A 25,488-nucleotide genomic window follows, 5' to 3' on the forward strand; every position below is an offset into this window, starting at 1 on the left:
CATCAGTAAAGGAAGAACCAGAAAAACAATGGAGTATAGGACAAAGAATACAACATGTAATAAGATGTTTAGAAAATAAATGTGTAGAGTTACAAATTCAAAAACAGATTAAAAAGACATACTATAAATTTTGTAAAGACATTTTTACCCCCACAAACCTATGGAGCCTCTAGTTCAAGAATAAAATAAATAAATAAAAGAAAAGGGATTTATATATGATTCTTAAGAAAGATTTATAGAAAACTAAGGAGAGTACTGAGTAGGATTAAAGTTATTAAAAGTAAAAAGTGTCTAAACAATAGCCATTATAACAGCCTATTAAAATAGTATCCCCCCATTTGGTGTGTGTGTGTGTGTGTATATATATATATATATCCATTAAAATTCGTTATTCACTACATTATTCAATTGGGTTGGGGCAGGGGCACCAAGTGTAAAATGAGGTTTAGATGGTATTATGAACTTGTTTGAGCCACATTATTCAAAAAAAAAATTATATATTATTTAACAGTGATTTGACATCATTTTAACCACACATTTTTCAATAAAATAATATTACACGTAGATCAAAATTTTTTTCTTATTTTTTAACCACACATTTTCTATCAATACACTATTTAAAAATGTATTATTATCAAAATAATGTGGTTCAAACACCCTAAGCCTATGTTTAACAGCCTTTTTAAAATTTTTTCGCCAGTTATTCAGTCTCATTACTTTCTTTAAGATGTACAATTCATCCTTTCTTTAATGTAAAATTCTTTATTTTCAAAACTAGTCTCAAAATTATTTTGAACTGCCAACAAAAAATTCTCTGTGCCATTGAGGGTAATGTTGTAATTTGAAATTGTCATTGAGGGCATGAATGGAAAATCAACTTTCAACAGTACAAAAAGGGGAAAAAATTGTAGTTGTCAGGTGGGTATGTACTTATTAATTAATATGCCACTGTTGAAAAAATTGGGAAAATTGTATAATGTCAAATAAAGGTCCTGTTTGGGAGAGATTTTGAGAATTGATTTTTTGATCGTTAAAAAAAAGTGGGGTCTACCTGTGAGGGAAGAAGTCAAAAATTAAGGCTGAAATAGTGAAATAACGATCAAAAAATCAATTTTTTGGGACAAAAAATCCCTCCCAAACAAGCTGAAAGCCATCAAACAGGGACTAACATAACTGAATTTTAATAATTATTAAAAATTTTTTGGAAAGCAAAATTTGTTATGATTAAATTTTATATTATTTTTTAAACAAGCTATAAAAATAATATATTTAAATATTTAAATTCATAAAGTTTCATTTTACGCATTGTAATGAGATTTTAAAAAGATATTGAAACTTTTTAGCTCAATTGAAATACATTACATTCATGTCACTAATTAAGTTACGATTTAAAATCAAATCGAACGGCAATTTAAAATGTCAAGTAAAATTGAAGGATCCTTTAAATGATATAAATAATACACATAGTTTCTTGTGCGACGATGGGGAAGGGGGAAAGTACGGGTTGGTGTTTTGTGATTTTTTCTTTTTCTATTTAGGGGGTGTTTGATAGGTATTTTTATATAAATATACATTTTAAAATAGTAAATTAATGTGCAATGTGTGGTTGAGAAATAAAGAAATTTTTTTGATTTACGTGTAATATTATTTTAATAAAAAATGTGTGGCTGAAAAGAAGAAAGATAAAAATGCATTTTGAAAAAAATGACTACCAAACGGGGCCTTATTTGTTTATCTATCTTTCCAGTAAAAAATGAAAACTGTCAAAATAATGTCCTAAAGAGACCAAGATACTACAAAAATGAGATGCTGGGAACAAAGGATCATTGTGCTATTAATTTAGAAGCTTGAGGATTTAAATATCAAGAAACGGAAGTTGAGGACACTTTCAAAAATTTTGGAACTTTATTACTCTTTATCTGCAAAACCTCTTCCCCAATTCAAAAATTTCAATCCTAAAACCCTAAATAGAGGATTTACGATAACTCGAAAATCAATGGACGGAGGAGAGCAGCAAAGTTCGAACCCGGCGAAGCCTTCGAAGTTCGCGGTGTACCAAAATGCAGCCCTCTCCGCTGCCTTAACCTCCAACAGCCTCCGTCCCTCAGCCTCTACTTTTCTCTTCATCCTGTCGCTGTTTTCCGCTTCCTCCATTGCTCTCTTGATTTCTATCTCTAGGTACATTGCCTATTTAGATTCACTTGTACGTATAATTATATATGTTTGTATATATATGTTTTAGTTCTGTATTTCAATGAAGAAAAGTTACGGTTTAAATTAAAGCACATTTTGTGGCTGTCTTTATAAATTTTAGTATCGCCAAAGTGATGTACAAACATAGCTGCATAATTATAGTTTTTTAAAATATATTTCAGAAAGGAGTCTAGGCATCTGGACGGAAGAAAGTGAATATACATAGTTGTGGAACCTTTTTGTTACAAAATGAAGCGACAACATAATCAGGAGGGAACAAATTACCTGACCTCCTATACAAGGGAAGAGACTTGAGAAAAGAAATTGTTATAGCTTTAGGCTTACTTTTAGTAATAATTTCGAGTTTCTCCAATCAACGAGAGGAAAGTCATCAAGTTCTCTAAATGACTTTTTATTTTCAATAAGATTTCCCTCAAACTTGTCTTCCAAGATCTCCTGGCAATGATACCCTAAATTAGATTAATCAAAATCCGCATCTTCTGATAATCGAGCCAAGGAAAAAGCATGTAGGAGACAGTAAATTATCCACGTTTCAAAATGCCTATAATCGATATGCTTGTGGCTTATTAGTAAATTGGACCATATATGAATAGGAGTGCTTGAGAATCCGCATGCAATAAAGCAAAATCATGCTATAAATTGTGCATATGTTTGATGGGAGCTGGCCCGTCAAATCTTAAACTGTTTAACCTGACTGTTCTTCCAGACAAAGCTGGTTCTATGATCCTCTCGAGTTCATTATGCATTGGTGGTGTTGCATGAAATTTTATTGACCTTTTGTAGTCCTCATCGTCAAGGACAATATCTCAAAAATGTTTACCTTCTTATCCCTGCTAACAGCGGAATAAATAACTTGTCTTGTCTGATAAGCTACTAGCTAACAAAATTATGGATAAGCTGATGAAAAAATAAAAAATTCAGGCTCATATATAAAGACATCTGATAACAGATATCTAGCCCCGAAATGTCAACTGGCAATTAGCCAATAGCTCTTTAAGAATCCAGTGACCTTCAAAGTTTAATGCAATTACGTGGATTGCAGCACTACGACAGCGATGATCAATTTCCTTTCGGACCGACAACCAACCCATTTGACAGACCCTCGCCTAACCTAGTTGAGAGGGGACTTTTCTCACTCACTTCCACATTCTTCATCTACTTGACCAGTATCCCTTCTTTTTTCCCTTTCCTACCACCCCCTTTATGGGGGATAATTAATTACTGGTTCATAGAGCCAAACCCCCTTTTGATAAAAAAAAAAAGTTATTGCAGAGACAAGATTTGAACCCATGACCTCAAGGTTATGAGCGAGCTACCAAACTGCTCTACCCCGCGCTGAAGAGAAGAAGTTTAGCGGGACTGTTGTCTTAAATTCTGATGCCAGCGTTCCTAGCCTTGAATCGGCGGATATAACCGATTCTAGGCATCTTCCTAGCATTGTCGGAGAATCTTCTTCTAAAAATGTCAATGAAAAAGCAAATTCCGCACTTTCTAACAGGGCATTCGATTCAGCCTAGCTTCCACCGCTTGGCCAGTTTCACTAAAGGGCCTTTTCGCAGAGTCACCAGGGTGGTTAGTTTTGTGAGATTTATAGTGAAAGTAATCTAAATAGTCACTGGCAATACTCATGAGAATTGAGAAGTGATTGTTACCAACTGGAGAAGAGAAATTTATATATTGTCATGTGAAATCTCAATGATGTGACCAGATTTTATTTTTGCTTAATATTTCACCATATTATCAAGATAAGTGACAAGTCATATTTATTCATACATGGTGTCAAACCAAATGCACTTTTGCAAATTATCATAAGAAGTGTTTCTGATTGATTTATGTGCATATATGTTTATTTTTGGCCTTATGTAAATGTATTGTCAAATTATACTAAAGCTAATGGAATCATTTTTATTTGATCAATGAAGAGAAAATGCAATTGTTATGAAATTGGGACTTGGATATGTTTCTCAAGAAGTTGCGCGTAAGTGGAGTTTCATTTTCTCTTTGGTTGGTTTAAAGGCTGTTCTTTTATATTTTAACTTGCGATATCATTTAATTATGTCAGGTCTGTTTTCGAAAGTGATACAAACCACTGCAGCTTTTATTATCATTGGATCTTTCCTTACTTTTGTCAAGGCCATCACACAATGGAGGCCAAGAAATGATACTGACATAACAGTTATATCACCTTCTAAAGGAACAAAGGAGAAAAAATGTCTTACCAGCCGACAACTGGGCCTTTTAGGATTAAGTCCAAAAGCTGATACACCTTCAACGGAGTCGTCAAGGAAACCTCCTAAATCTAGAACTAGCTCACCTTCTCCATCTAATGTCCTTGTTCCCCTTCATCAGCCGATAACAGGTTCAACTCCTCCTCCGTCTAGAATGAACAGCAATAAATCAAGTACCAATGGTGGGAGAAACATACGTTCCTTTAGCTCCCCATCCAAATCACCAGTTTCTCCCTCTCTTTATCTTGTCCCTGCACCCTCTTCACGGTCACCTTCCGTTCAGAATTCACCAGGTTCTGATCAATATGTTGCCACCCCTTGGTCAAATAAGCGACCTGCTTTCCATAAAGAGATAACAACAGAAGAAGAGCTTGAATATTTTTTGGCTGATGTAGATGAGAAAATAACTGAAACAGCGAGTAAATTGGCAACTCCACCTCCTACCGTTAATGGATTTGGGGTATCCAGTCCAAATGCCATCACCGGTGCAGTTAATACTTCTGGAACTACAAGAAGTACACCTCTAAGACCTGTTAGAATGTCTCCTGGTTCACAAAAGTTTACCACTCCCCCCAAAAAAGGTGAAGGTGATCTTCCTCCTCCCATGTCTATGGAAGAGTCAATTGAAGCTTTTCAGCAGCTGGGCATCTATCCATATATTGAGCAGTGGCGTGACCGTCTCAGACAGTGGTTTTCCTCAGTTCTGCTCAATCCTCTACTTAGCAAAATTGATACCAGTCACATTAAGGCGAGTTAGCATCTCATCATTATATCTTCTATAGAATTGACTGTATATCGTGGTGCACGGCTATGCATTGTTAGAAATAACCCTACTAGACCCCAAGTTGAATTTATTATTACTTCAATATACAGTTAAATAATGTTTCTTTAGTGCTGGGAGATAGTCTTGATTAGGGTTGGTGCAGACTGTCCTACTGATTATCAGTTCACTGATGCACGGGTTCTTTAGTTCAAACTAGATACAATGTGTATGCTATCAGCATCTTTATCATCATCAATTTAACTTTCCATTTGCTTATTCTCATTTTCTCATATTTTGGCTGATTTCATGCGGGATTCATCTTTGCCCTCTCATACTTTTAGTCTACTTTGGCTTGGAGATAGGATTAGAGTGTACAAGTCGTGAACAAGCGAGGAATTTAAGATTAGTCATTTGAGTTCTACCATGGTCTACGGCAAACTTAATGGAGTTGTAGTGATCAGCTACTATGAAAAATATGCTAGACTAGTTCAATTTGGTGAAATTTTTGAATTAGATCTTGCTACTTTGAAATCCAATGGTGTGAGAATATTTGCAATATGAGATGAATTGTAATATTTATGCTCTTATGTTTTATTTGGTCCGCATCTGGAGTTGGTCGGGGAAAACTGCACGACACTATGCAATCTTTGGTTCACTCGATAAGAATTTTTCAATTACAAATTTTGCACCATATGTTCAATGCATAATTCAGTCCAATGTGTGGTTGGTGGTATTGGGGAATAGTTCAGTGCAAAAATTTCTCATTAATAGACATCTGATATCTTAACAAGAACCACTTGTCTCTTAACCATGCCAATTATTTAAATTTTTTGTTATTAAAATTAAGAAAATGGGGGTCAGACTGGATCATCGACTTATTTTTTCCTAGACTTCTTGGTTTCAGAGCTTCTAGCTACGAGTTTATACTTCACACAGCTCCCAAAAAAGCTCGTAACAGATTGTAAATTAGGGCTGATTCATCCCTAGCCCCAGTCCATTTAATGTAATCAAAGGAGAAGAACCTAGCTATAGCCTTGCATATAAATATAAATTCATCTCTCGCACTGACAAAACTCACACTCCCAAAAGATTTCTTTAGTTTGAACTATCTCTTTTCAGCTGCTCATGACTATCACAGTTGAGAAAATGAAAAAGAAAAACTCAAAGAAATTGATAAAGGAATAAATAAAAGCTGTTACAGTTTTTGGTTTTGGTGCCAAAAAATTTCTGGAGGATTGGGGAAAGAGGAGATATGTCGATGCTGCATATGATAAGGGACTGGTAGGGTAAAATTTAATTGGGTTTCTCTTATTATAATGGCAAGGGACATATTGGTCATTTGCTTTCCCAAAAAGGAGAATAGAATCATCCAAAATAATTTTATCAAAGCATACCTTATTCCATCACCTCAGTATTGTGGAATGCAGCATTTTATACAAAAATTACTGGATTTGTATTCCTTGATTGGGTCCACAAATCCGACCAAACTCCCGATGATTGCATCGTGTCATTCTCAATTCATAAACACTCTAACCACCCCCACCCCCACCCCCACCAGATCCCCCTAACCCCCCCCCCCCCCCCCCCCCAAAAAAAAAAAAAATGTGGCAGCAGGTCATGGACGCGGCTGCCAAACTCGGTATCACAATTACAATCAGTCAAGTTGGAAGTGACACCCCACCTACTACTGTATCTCCAATTGAGAGAACTGGAGAATGGCCCCCAGCAATTGCTGTTGACGAAGATGGACTTCTTCATCAGCTGCGTGCTACTCTTGTTCAAGCTCTTGATACTTGTATGCGTAAGTTGTATCAGGTCAATCGTTATTCCTATTTGCGTAATGCAAGATAAGTATTGAGTGAAAACTTATTATGTAAATTGATACTATTCTTATTTTCAGCAAAGTTGCCTTTGAGCAATTTCCAACAATCTGTTCAGCAGAATGCCTTCATCCCTATTTTACAAGAGGGTATCGATGCCATTACTGAACATCAGAGACTCCATGCCTTGATGAAAGGAGAGTGTGTTAAAGGATTGCTACCACAAAGTAGTGTTCGGGCAGATTATACTGTACAGAGGATTCGCGGTAATTTTATCTTGATATGCCCTCATAGTTAATCTATTTTAAAATTGAATGACAATTCGTGGTCATGGACTTCTTGATCTAATTACAGAGCTTGCTGAAGGAACTTGTTTAAAGAACTACGAGTATCTTGGAAGTGGAGAGGTCTATGACAAATTAAATAAGAAATGGACTTTCGAACTCCCAAGTGATTCTTGTCTGCTTCTGTATCTATTTTGTGCTTTTCTGGAATACCCAAACTGGATGCTGCATGTTGATCCTACAGCTTATGCTGGGGCCCAGTCAAGCAAAAACCCTTTATTTTTGGGCATTCTTCCTCCTAAAGAAAGATATCCTGAGAAGTATATAGCTATTGTATCTGGTGTCCCTTCTGTGCTGCATCCAGGTGCGTGTACTTTGAGCGTTGGGAAGCAAAGCCCCCCTGTATTTGCTTTATACTGGGACAAAAAGCCTCAGTTCTCTCTCCAGGTAATAATTATGTAGGGGATAGAATATCAACCTGCATCGCACTGATTATTTATGTTGGTTTCCAATATGATTACACGAAGAGGCACTCTAGCAAGTTAAAAAGAAAGTAATTCATCCATGCATATATGATGTATGTGTGACTGTACCATCATTTTTTCCATCATACTGACTTGGAGGCCATTTTTGCGTCCATATTTGAGAATATATCTGAATCAAATTCATAGAAAATTATTGGCTGATAAAATATGAAGCAAGTGGTATAAGTTTTTCTCGTCTTCCTTCAAGTGTACCATAAATGTTGCAAGTGTGTTGTCCGTGCTTAAATAGACAATTTTCTATCTACAGCCACCAGGGAACCCCAAATGTAGAAAAGAAATATAGTACGTGATAAAGGAATTAAAAATGAAAACAAGAAGAAATCCTATTAGTCTCATCTTTTCATTGATTCTTCCATGTTTTTCGCTTTGTTGTTATCCCAGTCTATAATGTGACTTATCTTTTCAAGTTTCTGGAGCTGTTTTTTGCATAAACTGTAGTTAGTGTCGTTTTTTCACTTTCATATACTAAAATCATTTCCCTAGTTGGTATAATATTTGCAAACCCAGTTATTGCTGAATCAACGGTATTTTCTGTTTGAATTATTCCCTTGCCATTGTTGGTTCTTATTTGTAGGGACGAACAGCACTCTGGGACTCCATCTTGCTTCTGTGCTACAAGATTAAGATCAGTTATGGTGGGATAGTGAGAGGCATGCATCTTGGTTCTTCAGCCTTGGCCATTCTTCCTGTCCTCGACCAAGAAACTGAAGAGTGAGATAAGTTAGCCTGAACGAGGTCCATGCATCTTGTCATGGAATTTCTCTGGTGCAGAATGGAGACACATTTAGACGCATTCTTGATTTTTAACCGGTTTTTGTTCAGGAATCCCTTGCATCATCCAGGAGAGCTGGTTTCTAATCATGAAAGATGCTACAGAAACAGGGTTAAAAATAGGCTGTATATGTGTCGATGCATGATAGGAGTGTTCAAAAAATGAAAAATAAAAAAACACCCAACAATTTGCAGATACATCAGTCTGTTTTTTTTTCTTCCCTGTTTTTTTACCTGTCTGTTTATCATTCTTCTTTTAATCGTACCTTCGTGAAAATTGATTGAAGCTTTTACTGTCACTCCATTATGTGTATTAGACATTTGAAATTTAAGACCACATAATTCAAAATTATATTGAAGTGGACAAAAGTTCAACAGTTGGCCATTGATAAAAGATGCTACCTGTGTCCCATAAATATAGACTTGTTTTTACTTTCAAACTAATTAATAAAATGTAATTAATATAGTTTAAAATGAACTTTTTTCTAATATTTTTTGTAATATACTTAAACATTAAATAATTCTTTAAATATGATTAGTTTATTCTTGTTGATAACCAGGTATATTAAATGGGGACATATAAGAAATTTAAAGTATTTAAACTTATTAAGGAAAGTAGTCTATAATTTGAGACATACGCAATGGGAAATTAAATTTATTTTTATGGGATGAAGGTAGTATGTAATTAAGAGCATGTTTGTAGTAGTCTTTTTGCCAAAAATTATTATTATTATTATTATTATTATTATTATTATTTTAGTTGATATGTGGGACTTTTATTAAATAACTAGTCTTTGCGACTTTGTTATTTTTAAGGTAATATTAACGTGCCTACAAAATAAATTTGGACAAGCATCAAGTTCACCATTCACCCGATATTCAACCCTTCAATTTGCAAGATGAAGATATTGACGTAAATATCAGCAAGCAAAAAGCTCAAAGGCACAATCCATAAGTAGTAACCTTCAAAGATTTGGGTTTCCTACCCTAATGCCGCCGTCCAAGCATACTATCTTATTTGGTTGAGGCATATTATGAATTTGGGAGGCTGCAATAGAAGGAAGAATCCAGCAATAGGTGCAATAGTGTCAAAAGAGTTGTCATTGCTGCTTAATCTTTGGCTTCTTCATTATGTGTTGGTCAAATAAACTTGAATATAGACCTCAATACTAAAAAACGACAACTGATTTTAGGAACAAAGAACCCTGACCTCCGTTGCCATTAGATTCAAATTGATGACTCTAATCTCTTTTTCAAATGATTTGTCTAAAACTGTAAAAGAGAATAATTGCACATTAATCTCCGTGAATCATATGTATAATACAAACATGAATGGTTGCAAAGAGAAATGCAAATTTATAACTCTGTTGCCTAGCATTTGATGCACATATCGAGATGGGTAATTAATTGTGATTCAAAATGTTTTAGGCTTATCTCCAAAAATATTTGTACGCATTCTGACTGCAAATAAATTTTACCCCACACAGATTTTTCTGTACAAATTACATTGTGGGATCTAGAGCTTATTGCAGTAATTTCTAAGGCCTACAGAAAAATACGATGCCTCCGTGAAACTTGTTGGTCAATATCTTGTTGAAACTTCAAACATCTAATTGGATTTCTATTGTTCAAAGAAGAAATGAGAAAAAGCAAATATAAAAGACAATAAAATTTCAGCTCTTTGATTGATATTTTGGGGGAGCATGGAAATTCTTTCAAGAAGTTTTAGAGCGTAAGCTAAGCACAACAAAAGGTATTGATTTCACTAAGAAAAATAGCCCTTCTCTAGACTTCCTTTTTCCACTAGTTTTCCTTTTGAAACAAACACTGATGTTTCATAGATTTTCACTGTTATGACTCAACTTTAATTTTTGATTTCTAATTCAGAATCTATTTGGCATTCATCATAAAGATTCTTTATATTCTAAGTTAAAACATAAGACAATTAGTTTCACCAGTTGGGCAAAACGGAACCTTCATAATGTAAAAGTTAAAGAAATCCAAACATCAATAATAAAATCAAAGCTAATATTTTCAATAACAGACAATATTTATGCACAAAGCAAAACAGAGGTAGAATGAAGAAAGACAATGATGACAAGAAATAAGAAATAGTACATCCAACACAACCTTACTATAATTTCTTGGGATATTCCAAGGGCGGGAGCAATTTTCCCAGTATCAAGAGGACTGATTCATCATAAAGATTCTTTATATTCTAAGTTAAAACATAAGACAATTAGTTTCACCAGTTGGGCAAAACGGAACCTTCATAATATAAATAATATAAAAGTTAAAAAAATCCAAACATCAATAATAAAATCAAAGCTAATATTTTCAATAACAGACAATATTTATGCACACAGCAAAACAGAGGTAGAATGAAGAAAGACACTGATGACAAGAAATAGGAAATAGTACATCCAACACAACCTCACAATAATTTCTTGGGATATTCCAAGGACGAGATCTATTTTCCCAGTATCAAGAGGACTAACAAGTAATAATGCACGTCCACCCATCTTCTTTTTGGCGTATTATATCAACCACAAGGCCAGCAACTTCCCTCTTCCTTGATGCCTGACACACAAATCCAACAGTTCATTTCTTCGTGCCAAACACGTCACCAAAATTTAAGAACTCAGCAATTTATTAAATTCAAGAATTAAATTTGATCCTTCTTTCACATCTGTATCTGAACTTCATCAACCTAAGATTCAAGAATGAGAAAAAAATGATGATTACCTTCAAAATTGTGCTTTAGTTTTACTGCCTCTATAGCCTTTAGCACTGATAATCCAAGAGTGACAGCAAATTTTCCTCCATAGGACTAAATAAAGTGCACTCTTTTGGAGGCTCTCATCTATATTAAAAATTGTTAACAATGTAGTTAAATCATTTGCAGCTTCTACATCAGTTCTATCAAACAGATATTATCATTCTGCTCCATAAAGCTATATCCAGCCCCACCAAGATTATCTTATAAGAAAAAAATAGAAAAACAAGTAAAAAAACCAAGATATTATAATTTTATGGATATATGAAAAATTAAATGCTTACGACAAATAGAAGATCAGCTTTTCTCAAGCATGTCGAATTTGTAGGATTCAAAGAAGGGTCTATAGGCCCAATCTCTTCAAGTTTCCAAATCCAACTCAAAAAGCACCCTATTCATATTATAATATTTATATTTCAAATTCACACATAAGCATTTCAAAAACTTACCCAAGATGAAGAAAAACTTTGCTTTTATAATGTAAAAAACAAAAATTAAAAATTTCTCAATTTCAATAAATATTATTTTATAATGCAGTTTATACAAATTATCAGACTTATATGTCCATGGCTTGTTTGGATCTTGAGATCTAAGTGGACATTTGTAGGACCAGAATCCTCATAGGGAGGCTCGTATGAATAGACAAGAACTGAGTTGAAAAACAAATTAATATCAACAGCATTTGTTCTATATTGAAATAAGTTAGCTCTATCATTGCAACTGATGTTATTGATGAAGGTTTAATGCATGTAAAGATTTCTAAAGTCAACTTCCACCTGTGAATGCAAATGGGAGAAGATTTTTGAATCCAATGATTCTAGCATTGGAAGGCACAAACATCCTGGCGCTTTTCTAGGTCAGGCTGAAGAAAAAAGCCAAAAAGGTTTACCATTTATTAGCCTTTGATTTATGTTAGAAACATAGCTAAATCATTTTAATAATTGATTCCGATTGTTCATCTTCAGCGGGAGGTTTGGCTATCGTAGGAGTAGGAGGCAATATAATCTCCTTAACTTCATTAACATCGGAACTTTCAGTGTTCTCTTCGTATTTGATGTCAACTTTTTGAAAAACGAATAACAGCAAGAAGATGAAACAAAAAACATACTATAGATACATAATTTAATTAAACACTAACGGGCTGGATGAGAGATGGCAATGGGCGAGGACGCGGGAGAGTCTAACGGGCTGCAGTGCTGAAGATTGAGCAAAATGAATTAGGGTTCTAATTGGTGAGATATTTATTTAGAGGAATATTTACTTATGAACAGTACAGAACCAATTTGTGAACAGTGGAGAAACCAGTTTTAAGTGTGAAAAAGAGAGTGCACAAATAAATAGCGAATCCCCATCCTCTCTTTTGGGCCTCTGATAACAATAGGCACTGATATTTGATCGATGGATAATGCTCTTAGTACATTGTGGTGTCCGAGGTGCCTGGTGTCCATTTTGGACACCATGTTGGATACCACAATGTACCCCAAGCATGATTATTGATCGATAGACACATAGTTTGATTTTACAGTTAAGTTTATAATGTGGTCGATGGCTTGCAAGAAATAGTTAGTTATTACCTCCATGACATTTCTTTTCTAGAAATTTATTTCAAATATGAAGATGATGATAGCGGTCCTCAGATCAGACAAGCAATCTTTCAGATAATCTTAGAATGATAAGTATTGTATAAATGTCCAAGTTCTTCATCTTTACAATTGGTAAAGCAATGGTAATTTAACTATCTAAAATATAATAGAAAAGAAACCGAACATGAGAGTCGAAAAGAAGTTCTTAAGCATAAAAGCCTAGGAAAAGAACTCTGACCTGCATTGAGAAGTTGAAAGTCATGAACTCAGTGATAGGCCTCAGAACACAGTAAGCTAAACCAATGCCAATTCCAGCAAATCCAGCCTATAACATTCTTCAATGGTTAAAGGAGTAGAAATTTCCAGCTCAACTTAGAAAATTATATAAGATCACAAAAAGCAACCTGAGTAATGGGTGTATCGAGAACCCTTTCAGAGTTGTACTTCTCCAAAATTATATAAGATCACAATAAGTCTTGTGTATGTAACATACATACATGTGTGCGTAAGGAGAGGAGATTAGCTTAGGGTTTGGTTTGGTGTAGAGAGTCGAAAGCACGTATCAAGTGAGAGAAAGAGAGAGAGAGAGACAGTAACAACACTTTATGAGATTCAATGAGCCAGTTAGTGAACAGTATAAACAAGATAAGTGTGAAAATGAGTGTGACAAGAATGAACAGTGAACCCTTGCCGCGTCTTTTAAGAGAAAGTAGATTTACAGTTGGTTTGAAGAGTAATTATGGAAAATTTTTATTTCTTGGCTCTCATCTCATAAAGCAATTTTCTTATGCATGAAGTATCCCAAACATATCAACATTTGGGAACGTGAAGGGTTTGGGGGATATGTGCAAGGAAAGGATAATGTTATTTAACATCATTGGTATTAAAATATCAATTTAGATTAAACTAATGTGATACTAAATAAGATGTATGATTAAATAAATCACATAGTTTTATCTTTTCATCGAGTTTACCACTTAGTGGTACTTAAATTAACGAAAATAATCTCCTAAACACCGATGCTTAGCTTATATTAAGCACCAGTGACATGACACACCATTTAATGGGTGAATAATTCCTTAATTGATGTTGTAGCACCAATTATTTTAGATAGTTGGGAAATAAACAAGGGTAAAATGGTCTTATCATCTTTCAAGGTAGGTCAAAAGTGTGAATGCCAAAATCAGTTTCTCAAATTGTGTCAAGGCGCATTTATTGAAGGGATAATATGGCTGAATATTTTAGTAGAATCCTCCAATTTTAAAGTATCAACTTTCAATAATAGTCTAATTTATTAGTTGCATCAAACAAGCGCTAAATAAAGAACTAGGCTAAAAAATCACGTAGAAGAACTAACCATCACATACATGTCATGTGGAGCGATTACGGTAGTGAACGGCTGTAAATAGCATTAATCATAGTAAACACGCAATATTAGACCGTCAAGAGTGATTTTTTCATGCTGAATCTATGTTTCCCAATCCATTTTGCTGCAATAAGTCATAGAAAAATCAATGACAAGTAAGAACTTCGAAGAGAAAGAGAGACAAAATGCCAACCTCTTACGTCATATTTTCAGCAGAAAGTAAGCTGCAAACATGATGAAAATCTCTTCAATAATATTGCAATGTTGGAAGAGGAACCTAAGAATAAAAAATCATTCCATTTTCATTGCACAAACAAGGTTTTCTACGTAGGAGAGAAGACGTCCATCTATGCAGGAGATACGATGCCGATGAACGACAAATTTTGCCATAGCCGACGGGCGTCATCTCTCCTGCGTAGAAAACCTCGTCATGTACTTTTTCTTCACAGAGATTTCTTCTTCTTTCAAAGTGCGTATAAGTGTGGACAATGCCAAAATCACTAGACAACATTTATGAGGTCGAGAGGATAAAAATAATTATTGAACGGCCACTAAATGTTTTTTATTTCATTTGGATTACATTTGTGGTCATAAATTCATGCTAGGAAGGATTACACCCGCACCAATGAATCCTAATTAGCTAACGTCACAATGTATATGTCACCAAAATAGATTAATTAATTTTGTAAATGGTCACTAAAGTTTCTTCAAAATTTTAAATTGGTCTTAAATATATTTTTTTAACTTATTTAGTTACTAAAATTAATTAATGTTACACCATTGGACACAATGTTACTGAAGCATGTGCCCCAAGTTCCTTTTTCAGAGTTCTAGTGCAAAAAAAATAAAAGAATAATATAAAGAAAGTTCAACTCAAACATAATTAACGTTTCATTCTCAAATTTATTCTCTCCGAGTTTTCTCAAAACGAATAGAATGAATGATGTTTATTGAAATTTACTACGATGTCTCAAGTTTTCTTTAATAGATATTTCTATTTCGTTAGAATATTCCAAATGCAACATTTGCTCATACCACAATTAGTGCCTCATGATTTATACCTGTCAATAATTTAAGGATATCATGTTATATTGGACATTATTTTTCTAGCAAGGTGATCAATATTGTAATATTAATTAACTTTATGACAGAATGATTCAAAAGTAATTTAGCAACCGATGGTATAGTATAATTAATATTAGTGAATAAATGAATGCGAAAGATATTTGAAGGATCGACTTAAAATTTTCCACAAACTTCTTTGACCAAGAATATGCCGTCTAAGAGTTTACTATAGACGAAATTAATTATTTACTGAGAAATATATTATTTCCATGGTTATCATCATTGTTAGTATAAAGAAATTATAACTTGATAATGATTAATTATTGTGTAATTATGATGATAACGTATTTATTTATATATTAGTAGAGTCTGACATCATTTTTAAACACGTAGGGATGAGAAGTAGGGCAAGCTTAGCCACTCGACTTGCCTACTATCGTGCTTGACTCGGCATGTCGAAGGGCCGGTCTGCACTCGCCTGTGGGGAGAGTCGAGCACAAGCAGGTCTGGACTTCGCTCGTGACTTGCCAATTTTATTTTGTACTAAAATAACTTGTTCATTCATTTTAACGAGCAGATGAGTGGCTCACCCCACTTTTCACCCCTAATAGATTCCAATTCCCACATGTGATTATTCTTATCATCATTTATTGTTTATTTATTCATGTAGTGCTAATTTTGTTAACATCGTTTAATATCTATTTATTTACAATAATCTAGTAGTCATATCTCACATAAAATCATTGATATTAACTATTGTTGTTTACAAGGGAAAACGACATTAATGATTAATGACTGTTTAATTAGAGTAATATAATATTTATCGATATAGTCCTCATTGTCGTAGACGTAAGTCGAATTAAAAATTTATTTATTTTAATAATAATTGTCAAGATAAATAATTTTCTTAATTGAAATTTGACCAACAAAATGACTCATAACCTAATGGGAATGCCAATTTGTTTCAGTACCCTTACTAATTTAAATACAAAAATAACCTATATTAAGGCAGGACATAATCCAATTCGGTTTGGTTTTCTTTAAAATCGAATCGAATTGAATTTTCGAGTATTTAGTAAGTGGAACGTTGAGTCTAAATTTAATTATGGAACCATTCGAGTTCGGTTCAATTTCAATCGGTTCCCGATTTCCATACAATAATTAATTTTTTTTAATATTTACGATAACGTTATATTAATTCAACTTATAACATGTTCATTTTTAATTCTTACAAAATAACGTAATCTAATACCATGATATATTTTGCGCTTCTCTTTGTTAAATGGGTTATTCCATTTGTACATCAAGATGTCCACCCCCTCACATTGAGGGGAGCCTACTTCGAATAAAATAGCGAGCTGTTAAAAACAATCATAGAAGAGGAAAATAGTGAGCTCACAATAATGAAGAACGGTGCAAACAAGCTTCCAATTCGATTTCTTTAAAACGGAAGAAATGAAACTACATTAGAATAAGAAATTTAGATAAATTTAGGTCAATTTGATTAAGTTAGGCTTGGGGTTGGATCGAAAATTAGGGGCATGATTGGTACTGATTCTTAGAATCAATTTTTGGACCATTGAGGAAAAAGGGGTCCCACCTGTAGTGAAGAAGTCAAAAATGACAACTGACCATATTAAATAACGATCAAAAAATTGATTTTTTGGCTTGAAAAATAGAACCAAACGAGGGCTAGAAATAGAAAAAGAGGAAATTACAGCACTCCCTAGTTTTTAAATTCTCAATTCAAAGTTAAGAATTTACGTTTTTTTTGGTTTAAAAATCAGATGATAATACATTTTTTAAATATTAATAATAAACTAATAAAATTAGAAAAGTCACAAACTTACCCATTACCTAGCAAACTCGTCACCCCTTTCCCTATTCTAAACCTAAATCTCCTTCCTCTTCGTCACTTCTCCATTGTCTCTCCTGTGCCATAGAATAGCCACTGTGAGTGGCAAACCCATCGTCGCTAAATGGCGCTTGAGTTTGCTGCACACACTCTCTCTTCTCTCTTTATGCATTGCCTTAATTTTCCACCTCTCTAATTGTTGTTGCAACACCGTTGTGTGCGGTGGTGCACACCGCTTCCGTGCAATGCAATTAGTCGTCGTGGTACTGACCACGTCGTAGGTTCTTGGCCGTTGCAATGCAGTTGCATGCAACAACGATAACATAGCGGCAGCATCATCGCTGGTGCACGGATCAAATTTTGGATCTAGTTAGTGCAATGATTTTGGTGGCAGCGGTGGCTAAAATGATGGTGATGTTGCTGTGGTGGTGAAGGTTGGAATGACTCTAGCTACTGCGTTGGGTTTTTGGTTGTGGGAGATTTTTTGATGATGTTTTGGTGGTGATCGTTGTGATGTTAGCTGTGGTGATGAGGTGGTGGTGCGGTGGCAGTGGTGGGAACAGAGTTGTTGTAGGTGCGACGGTGATATGCTATTGTGATGCTACGAGTGTGGTGGTTGAGTGAGTGGTGTGGTGCTGTGTGTGGTTGTGGTAGGTGGGGTGAGATGCGGCGGCGGCGGTTCTATGATGCTGTGGGTATGAGTCGTGTGACAGTGGCGGTGGTGCTACTATGATGCTGTGGGTGTAGCGGTAGTGGTTCAGGCGGGTGACAATTTTGGTGGCATTGTGGCTGATGACAGTGGTGAGATGGTAGTCACAAGTGTCATTGGTGATTACAAATGATTTGGTTGACTGTAACCATTAAATTGGTTAATCATTGACTAATAAATAATATGTGACCAATAAAAATGTTAAATTGTGACAAAAATATAATGTGTGGCCTAAAAAAATTGTTAATTTGTAAAGATAATTTGATAATTTATTACAGTATAATAAGTTATGACTTATAATGTTTGTGATTTGTGATTTATAAATTTTTGATTTGTGACTGATGAATGAATTGTGACCTATAAAATTATTGAATTGTGATCGTAAAATAATTTGTGACATAAAATTTCTTATTTATGACTAAAAAATAATAAGTAACTAACTAAATCGTTAATTTGTAATCAAAATGTATAGATTTTTAACCTAAATATATTTAATTAACAAAATAAATAAATAATGCATAAATAAATTTTATTAAAAATCTGATTTTTGAAGTTTGAAACTTATTTTCTCGATTTTCAAATGTGTGATACTTAAACTCTTATTTATGAATTTTTTCCATAGAGAAATCATATTTTAAATTTGGGCTAAATAAATTAGTTAGCAAATTTATTTTAAAAAAATAAAATAAAATAATTTGGCTTATTTTATAAGAATGTTAGAGTGGGTTGGTTTGGTTTGAAATTTAACAAATCGCACCCAAACCTACATTCGACACTAAACTATATCCTAACCTATTATTATAGAATAGTAAAAAATAATTTTGATATTTAAAATCTTGAAATAGTGTTACTAAAATATTAATTTTCCAGATTATCTTGTCTCATAGGTAAAAAAATAATTACTTAATTTCATATACTAATACGTAGGAAAAAGTTATTAGTGGAGTAAGAATATTTCAGACATAATAAATAGAGCAAATTACATAAATATTTCCTGATAATAATGATAATTATAGAGATCTCCCTTTATTTTAAAAATAAAAATTCAGAAACCTGTCCCAGAATTATTTTTACAACAGACCCCTGCCAGAAGAAGTAAGGGTGGTTATATACCAAAAATATAGCTTAAGTATCTTTTTATAGTAAATATTTTATATCAATTTTATAGTTGATTAGTTCTTTTAATGAGAAATCAAAATTCACAAAAATATGATTAAGATGAGATCACTCTTTTATTTTTTACTAAATTGATATTAAGAATAAAAAATGATTAAGAAAATAAATACACTAATATACAGAGCATAAGAGATAACAGAAAATGGGAAAATTACGCTATGATGGGAGATTTCTGAATTTTTTTAAAAATGGAAGTGGTATCTATATTGTTGTTATAAATCTCGAAGGTCTTTGTAATTTCCTCTTATAAATATTAAAACAATCTAAACTATTAAATAATGAAAAAAAATTTAATTAGTGTCATACTGTCATTTATGAAAAAATATATATATATGAATAATAGAAAATAAGGTTTAATAGTTAAAATAAATCGATATATTCAGATACATTCCATAAGGATTTGTCCGTTCTTTAACCCTCATAACGGTTTATGCTCTATTTTAAAACAAAATTGAAAAATATAAAATTGACATTCTTTGAATCTCCTCTTTTCTGTCTTTATGATCTCTTGCAACTTCGTTTTATAGGAGCTCTTGAATATAAGCTTCTTCTTCTTTCTTTTTTTTTAATCTTTCCAACCTCATCAAAATAATGAGATCGTAACATGTGTCAAGTGACTAGATATGGAAAAATTATCAATTGTGTTCTCAACCATGCCATGTTGTATATATTGAATTAAGAAATATAAGAGATCTCTATTTATAAGTGTTGGAAAAAATGAGCAATAGCTCACTTTTGGCAAGATTTTCGATGGGATCCGTTGGTCCAATTTGGAAGATCAAAGTTGATCCATGTTCTTCTCCGTGAGAGCATCAAAATCATATATTTACTTGCCAAAAACGAAACTCGGGTGAATGAGAAATTGACGCTCAAAGTTAACCATTGAAAGATGTTTTTATGTGGTTAAAAACATTTGTCCAACATAGGAAAATGAAGAAGCAAGAACCACTTTAAATATGGTTGCACATTGGAAGGGTGTAATGATGTGTAGCATAAAGGTTCTCTTCACGTGCGCGCACAGAGGGGTGCAAATCTCGGATCGAAATAGCTTTCGGACCTTGAACTTGTGTGCGGGCGTGACCTGCGTACACGAATGTCGGATCGAGCGAAGCAAAAATTGGCCCCTTCGGAGAGCCCACATTTTGCAATTTTTTTCCTGCTTTCTCAACCTGACTTTTGAGTTTTTGAAACTTCCAAAACTCCCAGAAATTGAAGTGATTCCAATGTTAATTGCCATAGAGTTAATGGCAGATTTATGCTATATTAAATCTCAAATTTCCAGCAATTTACACAAATGAAGAAAAAAAGAAAAACGTTTTCTTTCTCACTATTCAGAAAAAACGTCCCCTGCATTTTCTGTTTGTATCTTTGTCCAGTAAGGTCTTGATTTCTTGCATACGCATACCTATCCAGTAAGGTCGTTGTGATATTATTCAAACACTATATTAGTTCGTCGGAGTAGTTTCTGTGGTGCTCAAATTCTACGGGTTTTGCCGTTATATCCTGGGAAACAGACGCTCAGATTAAATCTCAAGCACTAGCGGTGAGGGGGCGAATCTGTTTTAAGGAAATAGGCAGCATATATGGTAAGCTGCATATACGGTAAGCTACCTGCAAATACGGTAAGCGCCATATAAGGTATATGCATATACAGTATGCTTAAAATTGGTGTTTAAACTTCACATACGGCGTGTGATAATTCAGTTTCATTAACACCACTATATTCCAACAAACTTAAAACAGATTCCTAAATATATATATATATATATTTGGTTTCTTATACTGTTAATTTTAGAAACTAATTTTTTGTTTTGACTTTCAGAAATGACAACCGAATCGACCAACATGGATGTGACCCAAACTATGCCTATTGGAAATCAGGCTATGGGCTCAGCTGTGACTCAAGGGCCAAACTCTGTTGTGATTCAAACTGTGGCTAGATTGTCAAGTTATGTTGTGAGTGAAATTGTGGCTCCAACAGCTGGCCATACCGTTAATGTTCCGGTTAATCATGAGAAAAATCGGAGAAATTCAATGGTTTGAATTTCAAAAGGTGGTAGCAAAAAATGTTATTTTATCTGACTACTTTGAATCTTGGGAGATTCTTGACTGAGAATGCTCCAAAACTCAATGAGGGTGAAGGAGATGTTCAAGCCATCAGTGCACTTGATGCTTGGAACCATTCGGATTTTCTGTGTTGAAACTATATTATGAATAGTTTAGCAGACATGTTATACAATGTGTATAGTACTATGAAAACGGCTAAGGAACTGTGGGAGTCTTTGGACCAAAAATATAAAACTGAGGATGCCGCAGCTAAAAAGTTCATTGTCGACAAATTCTTAGATTACAAAATGGTGGACTCCAAAACAGTTATCAATTAAGAGCAGGAACTCCAAGTGATTCTTCACGAAATTCATGCCGAAGGAATGATTTTGAGTAAAACTTTTCAAGTGGTTGCAATTATTGAAAAATTGCCTCCCGCATGGAAAGATTTCAAAAATTATTTGAAGCACAAGCGAAAGGAAATGAACGTCGAAGAACTAATTGTTAGACTTCGAATTGAAGAAGACAACAAGAGCTCTGAAACGAAATTGTTCAATCCTGGTATGGTTAAAGCCAATGTTCTGGAACTTGGTCAAAGTAGTAAGAACTATAAAAACAAGTCTGGACTATCCGGTGGCAAAATGACCAAACAAGAACCGAAAGGTGGAATTTCTAAGAAGAAATTTCAAGGAAAATGCTTTAATTGTGACAAAGTGGGTCACAAGTCTTCGAAGTGCAGATTGCCAAAGAAGAAGAAAGAAGCAAATATAGTTGATTACATGACACAAGATGTGTCAGAGCTGAATCTCTCAGCCGTCATTTTTGAAGTGAATATGGTGGGTTCAAACCCTAAAAAGTGGTGGATTGACACCGGTGCTACGAGGCATGTGTGCTCTGATAAGGAGCTGTTTACTGCGCTTGAAGCAATTGAGAATGGGAGAAGTTGTTTATGGGAAATTCAGCAACTTCTGAAATCAAAGGTCAAGGAAAGGTGGTTCTGAATATGACCTCAAGAAAGGAGCTGACTCTTAACAATGTGCTATACGTACTAGAAATTCGCAAGAACCTAGTGTCTGGGTCGCTTTTAAATAAGCATGGTTTTCACAATGTATTTGAGTCAGACAAAGTTATTTTGTCAAAAAGTGGAATTTTTGTCGAAAAAATGCTATGTTTCCGACGGTATGTTTAAACTCAATGTAATGGTTGTTAAACCAAAAATGAATAAAGTAAATTCTTTTCGTTATTTGCTTGAGTCTTTCAATTTGTGGCATGGTCGACTAGGACATGTTAATTATGATACTTTATGAAGACTAGCTAACTTGAACTGCATACCCAAGTTCCACATTGATTCAAAACATAAATGTGAAACTTGTGTTGAAACAAAATTAACAAAGTCATCATTTAAATCAATTGAACGGAACACGGAACCACTTAATTTAATTCACAGTGACGTATGTGACTTAAAACTTGTACAGACAAGAGGTGGCAACAAGTATTTCATTACTTTTGTCGACGATAGCACTAAATACTGCTATGTGTATTTGCTAAAAAGTAAAGATGAAGCTATAAAGAAATTTGTTCTCTATAAGAGTGAAGTTGAAACTCAACATAATAAGAAAATTAAGGTGTTAAGAAGCGATCGAGGTGGTGAGTATGAAGCGCCATTTGCGAAATTCTGTGCACAACACGAAATCATACATGAAACCACCGCACCTTATTCACCGCAACAAAATGGTGTTGTTGAATGGAAAAATCGCACTTTAAAGGAAATGATGAATGCAAGGCTAGTAAGTTCTGGGTTACCTAAGAATATGTGGAGGGGAGGCTGTGTTATCAGCAAATTATCTTTTAAATAAGGTACCACGAAAGAAAATGGAAAAAACCCCCTATGAGTTATGGAGAGGAAGAAAGTCTTCCTATAAATACTTACGAATGTGGGAGTGTCTTGCTAAAGTGGTCGTTCCAACACCAAAAAAGGTAAGGATAGGGCCAAAGATAGTAGCTTGCATCTTCATTGTGTATGCATACAATAGTAGTGTTTATCGATTTCTTGTGTATAATTCTGAAATCTCTGACATACACAAAAACACGATATTAGAATCAAGAAATGCTTCATTCTTTGAACATGAATTTCCGTACAAGTCCAAAGAGGAAGCAAGCTCCTCCAAACGAACATATGAGACTATAACTGAAAATAGTCATGATGAAGAACTAGAAGAGGAGACTGAGGTTAGACGTAGCAAACGAGAAAAGATAGAAAAATCGTATGATCTTGATTTTCTAATCTATATGCAAGAAAGTGAACCTCAAACTTATCAAGAGGCTGTAAATTCCTCAGAGGGACCTCAATGGAAGGAGACCATTAAAAGTGAGATAGATTCCCAAAATCATATATGGAAGTCAGTGGATCTTCCTCCAGGAAGTAAACCACTAGGCTATAATTGGATTTTCAAAAGGAAAATGAGAGTAGATGGAACTATCGAAAATTACAAGGCCAAATTAGTAATAAAATATTACAAATAAAGGAAAGGCCTTGATTACTTTGATATGTATTCTCCAGTGACGAGAATAACATCTATTAGGTTAATACTTGCGATTGTCGCTTTGCGAAATCTTGAAATATATCAAATAGATGTTAAAACTGTCTTTCTAAATTGAGATTTAGAAGAAGAAATTTATATGGAATAACCCAAGGGGTTTTCGTCACCAGGGTAGGAAAAGAAAGTTTGTAAATTGGTGAAGTCACTATATGGCTTGAAACAAGCACCCAAACAATGGTATAAAAAATTTGATGATGTCATGACAGAGAGTGGATTTAAAATCAATGAGTGTGACAAATGTGTTTACGTCAAAGACACTAAAGATGGTTATGTTATTTTATATCTTTACGTTGACGACATGCTTATTGTCGGTAGTGACAATAAGATGAAAATAAGATGAATGAATCCACTAAAAATATGTTGAATTCGAGATTTGACATAAAAGATATAGGTTTAGCTGATGTTATTCTTGGAGTCAAAATCTCAAGAACATTAGATGGGCTTGTTCTAAGTCAGTCATATTATGTGGACAAAATTTTGAAAAAATTCAATAAGGATGATACTGGCTTGGCTAGAACACCGATAGATACGAGTCAACATCTATCTAAAAACAAAGGTTTGTCTCTCAAGTAGAATACTCGAGAGTTATTGGAAATCTAATGTACTTGATGAGTTGTACAAGACCAGATATAGCCTACACAGTCAATAAACTGGGTAGATACACGAGTAATCTAGGAGCTGATCACTGGAAAGGAATAGTAAGAGTACTAAGGTGCTTAAGATATACTCGTGACTATGGACTACATTATACCAGATATCCAGTGGTCATTAAAGGATACAGTGATACTAATTGGATATCTGATATAAAAGACTCAAAATCCACAAGTGGATTTGTATTCACATTGGGAGATGCTGCCATATCATGAAAATCCTTTAAACAAACAGTTATAGCCAGATCTACGATAGAATCTAAGTTTATAGCTCTAGATAAATGTGGTGAAGAGGCCAAATGGTTGCGCAACTTCTTAGAGAATATTCTAAGATGGTCAAAACCTGTGCCAACAATTTGCATATATTGTGATAGTCAATTAGCAATAGAAAGGGCACAGAGTAACATGTACAATGGTAGGTCTAAACATATACGTCGTAGATACAATACCGTAAGACAACTACTCCTAACTGGAGTTATCACTATTAACTACGTAAGGTCAAAAGATAACATTGCGGATTCGCTAACCAAAGGGTTAAATAGAGAGTTAGTTGGAAAGTCATCGAAAGGAATGAGACTTAAGCCCTTAAATGAATAAGTCATTACAAAGGAAACTCAACCTAGTTAACTGGAGATCCCAAGATCTAGGCTCAAATTGACAACCTAATTGTAAAGGTTTAATAAAATCACTATGGGGGTGTTTTTTCCTGTCCATTCCTATGATGTAACAGTAACGCCCGTAAGGATGAAGGATAAGCAATAGGCTTTTAATGATTCTTATGCGTCGAAACTCGAGCCAAGTAATACGGGTTACTTGTAATAAGAAATCACCTACGTGATAGATAAATGGGGCCGCTTCTAAGAGAATTGTGTAGGGCTCAATTCTTAAGAACTCTCACAGAACCAGGCATATGTTCATGGCCAAAATAAACATAATAATGAAAACTGAATTGTGTTAGGAAGAATCATGTGTGAAGTATATCATCGTTTATGGAAGATCAAAGTTGATCCATGTTCTCCTTTGTGAGAGTATCAAAA

General features: G+C 34.2%; 1 protein-coding gene and 1 long non-coding RNA gene across 6 annotated transcripts; one reads left to right on the plus strand and one right to left on the minus strand.

Moving 5' to 3' along the window:
* The first annotated feature begins 1,933 nt into the window (after positions 1-1,933).
* LOC111393659 (transmembrane protein 209) lies at positions 1,934-8,977 on the plus strand. Of its 4 annotated transcripts, none has more exons than XM_023019309.1 (7): positions 1,934-2,178; positions 4,137-4,192; positions 4,277-5,190; positions 6,817-7,006; positions 7,106-7,291; positions 7,380-7,756; positions 8,429-8,977. In XM_023019309.1, exons 1-7 carry the CDS (start codon positions 1,997-1,999, stop codon positions 8,567-8,569), a joined length of 2,046 nt encoding a protein of 681 aa, XP_022875077.1. In that variant the 5' UTR covers positions 1,934-1,996; the 3' UTR covers positions 8,570-8,977. The 4 variants fall into 4 exon arrangements, with proteins under 4 accessions (XP_022875077.1, XP_022875079.1, XP_022875078.1 ...); XM_023019311.1 differs by having other exon boundaries at positions 6,817-7,000; XM_023019310.1 differs by having other exon boundaries at positions 1,935-2,178; positions 6,820-7,006.
* Positions 8,978-11,066: 2,089 nt separating this feature from the next.
* LOC111394087 lies at positions 11,067-12,641 on the minus strand. 2 transcript variants are annotated; one of them, XR_002702548.1, is made up of 4 exons: positions 12,540-12,641; positions 11,686-11,792; positions 11,371-11,488; positions 11,067-11,205 (listed from the first exon to the last, which is right to left on the minus strand). It is a non-coding gene; the product is annotated as an uncharacterized LOC111394087 (long non-coding RNA). The 2 variants fall into 2 exon arrangements; XR_002702549.1 differs by lacking the exon at positions 11,686-11,792 and having other exon boundaries at positions 11,069-11,205.
* Between the last annotated feature and the right edge of the window lie 12,847 nt (positions 12,642-25,488).

Source organism: Olea europaea, chromosome 4, assembly GCF_002742605.1.
Source record: "Olea europaea var. sylvestris chromosome 4, O_europaea_v1, whole genome shotgun sequence".
Taxonomy (NCBI): Eukaryota; Viridiplantae; Streptophyta; class Magnoliopsida; order Lamiales; family Oleaceae; genus Olea; species Olea europaea.

What these genes read in the sequence shown, in the direction of transcription:
- LOC111393659 (XM_023019309.1), top strand. Translation starts at nt 1,997, where the DNA reads ATGGACGGAGGAGAGCAGCAAAGTTCGAACCCGGCGAAGCCTTCGAAG. An exon ending in AGCTCTTGATACTTGTATGC is followed by an intron (nt 7,007 to 7,105) that starts GTAAGTTGTATC and finishes TCTTATTTTCAG; the next exon opens with CAAAGTTGCCTTTGAGCAAT. An exon ending in TACTGTACAGAGGATTCGCG is followed by an intron (nt 7,292 to 7,379) that starts GTAATTTTATCT and finishes ATCTAATTACAG; the next exon opens with AGCTTGCTGAAGGAACTTGT.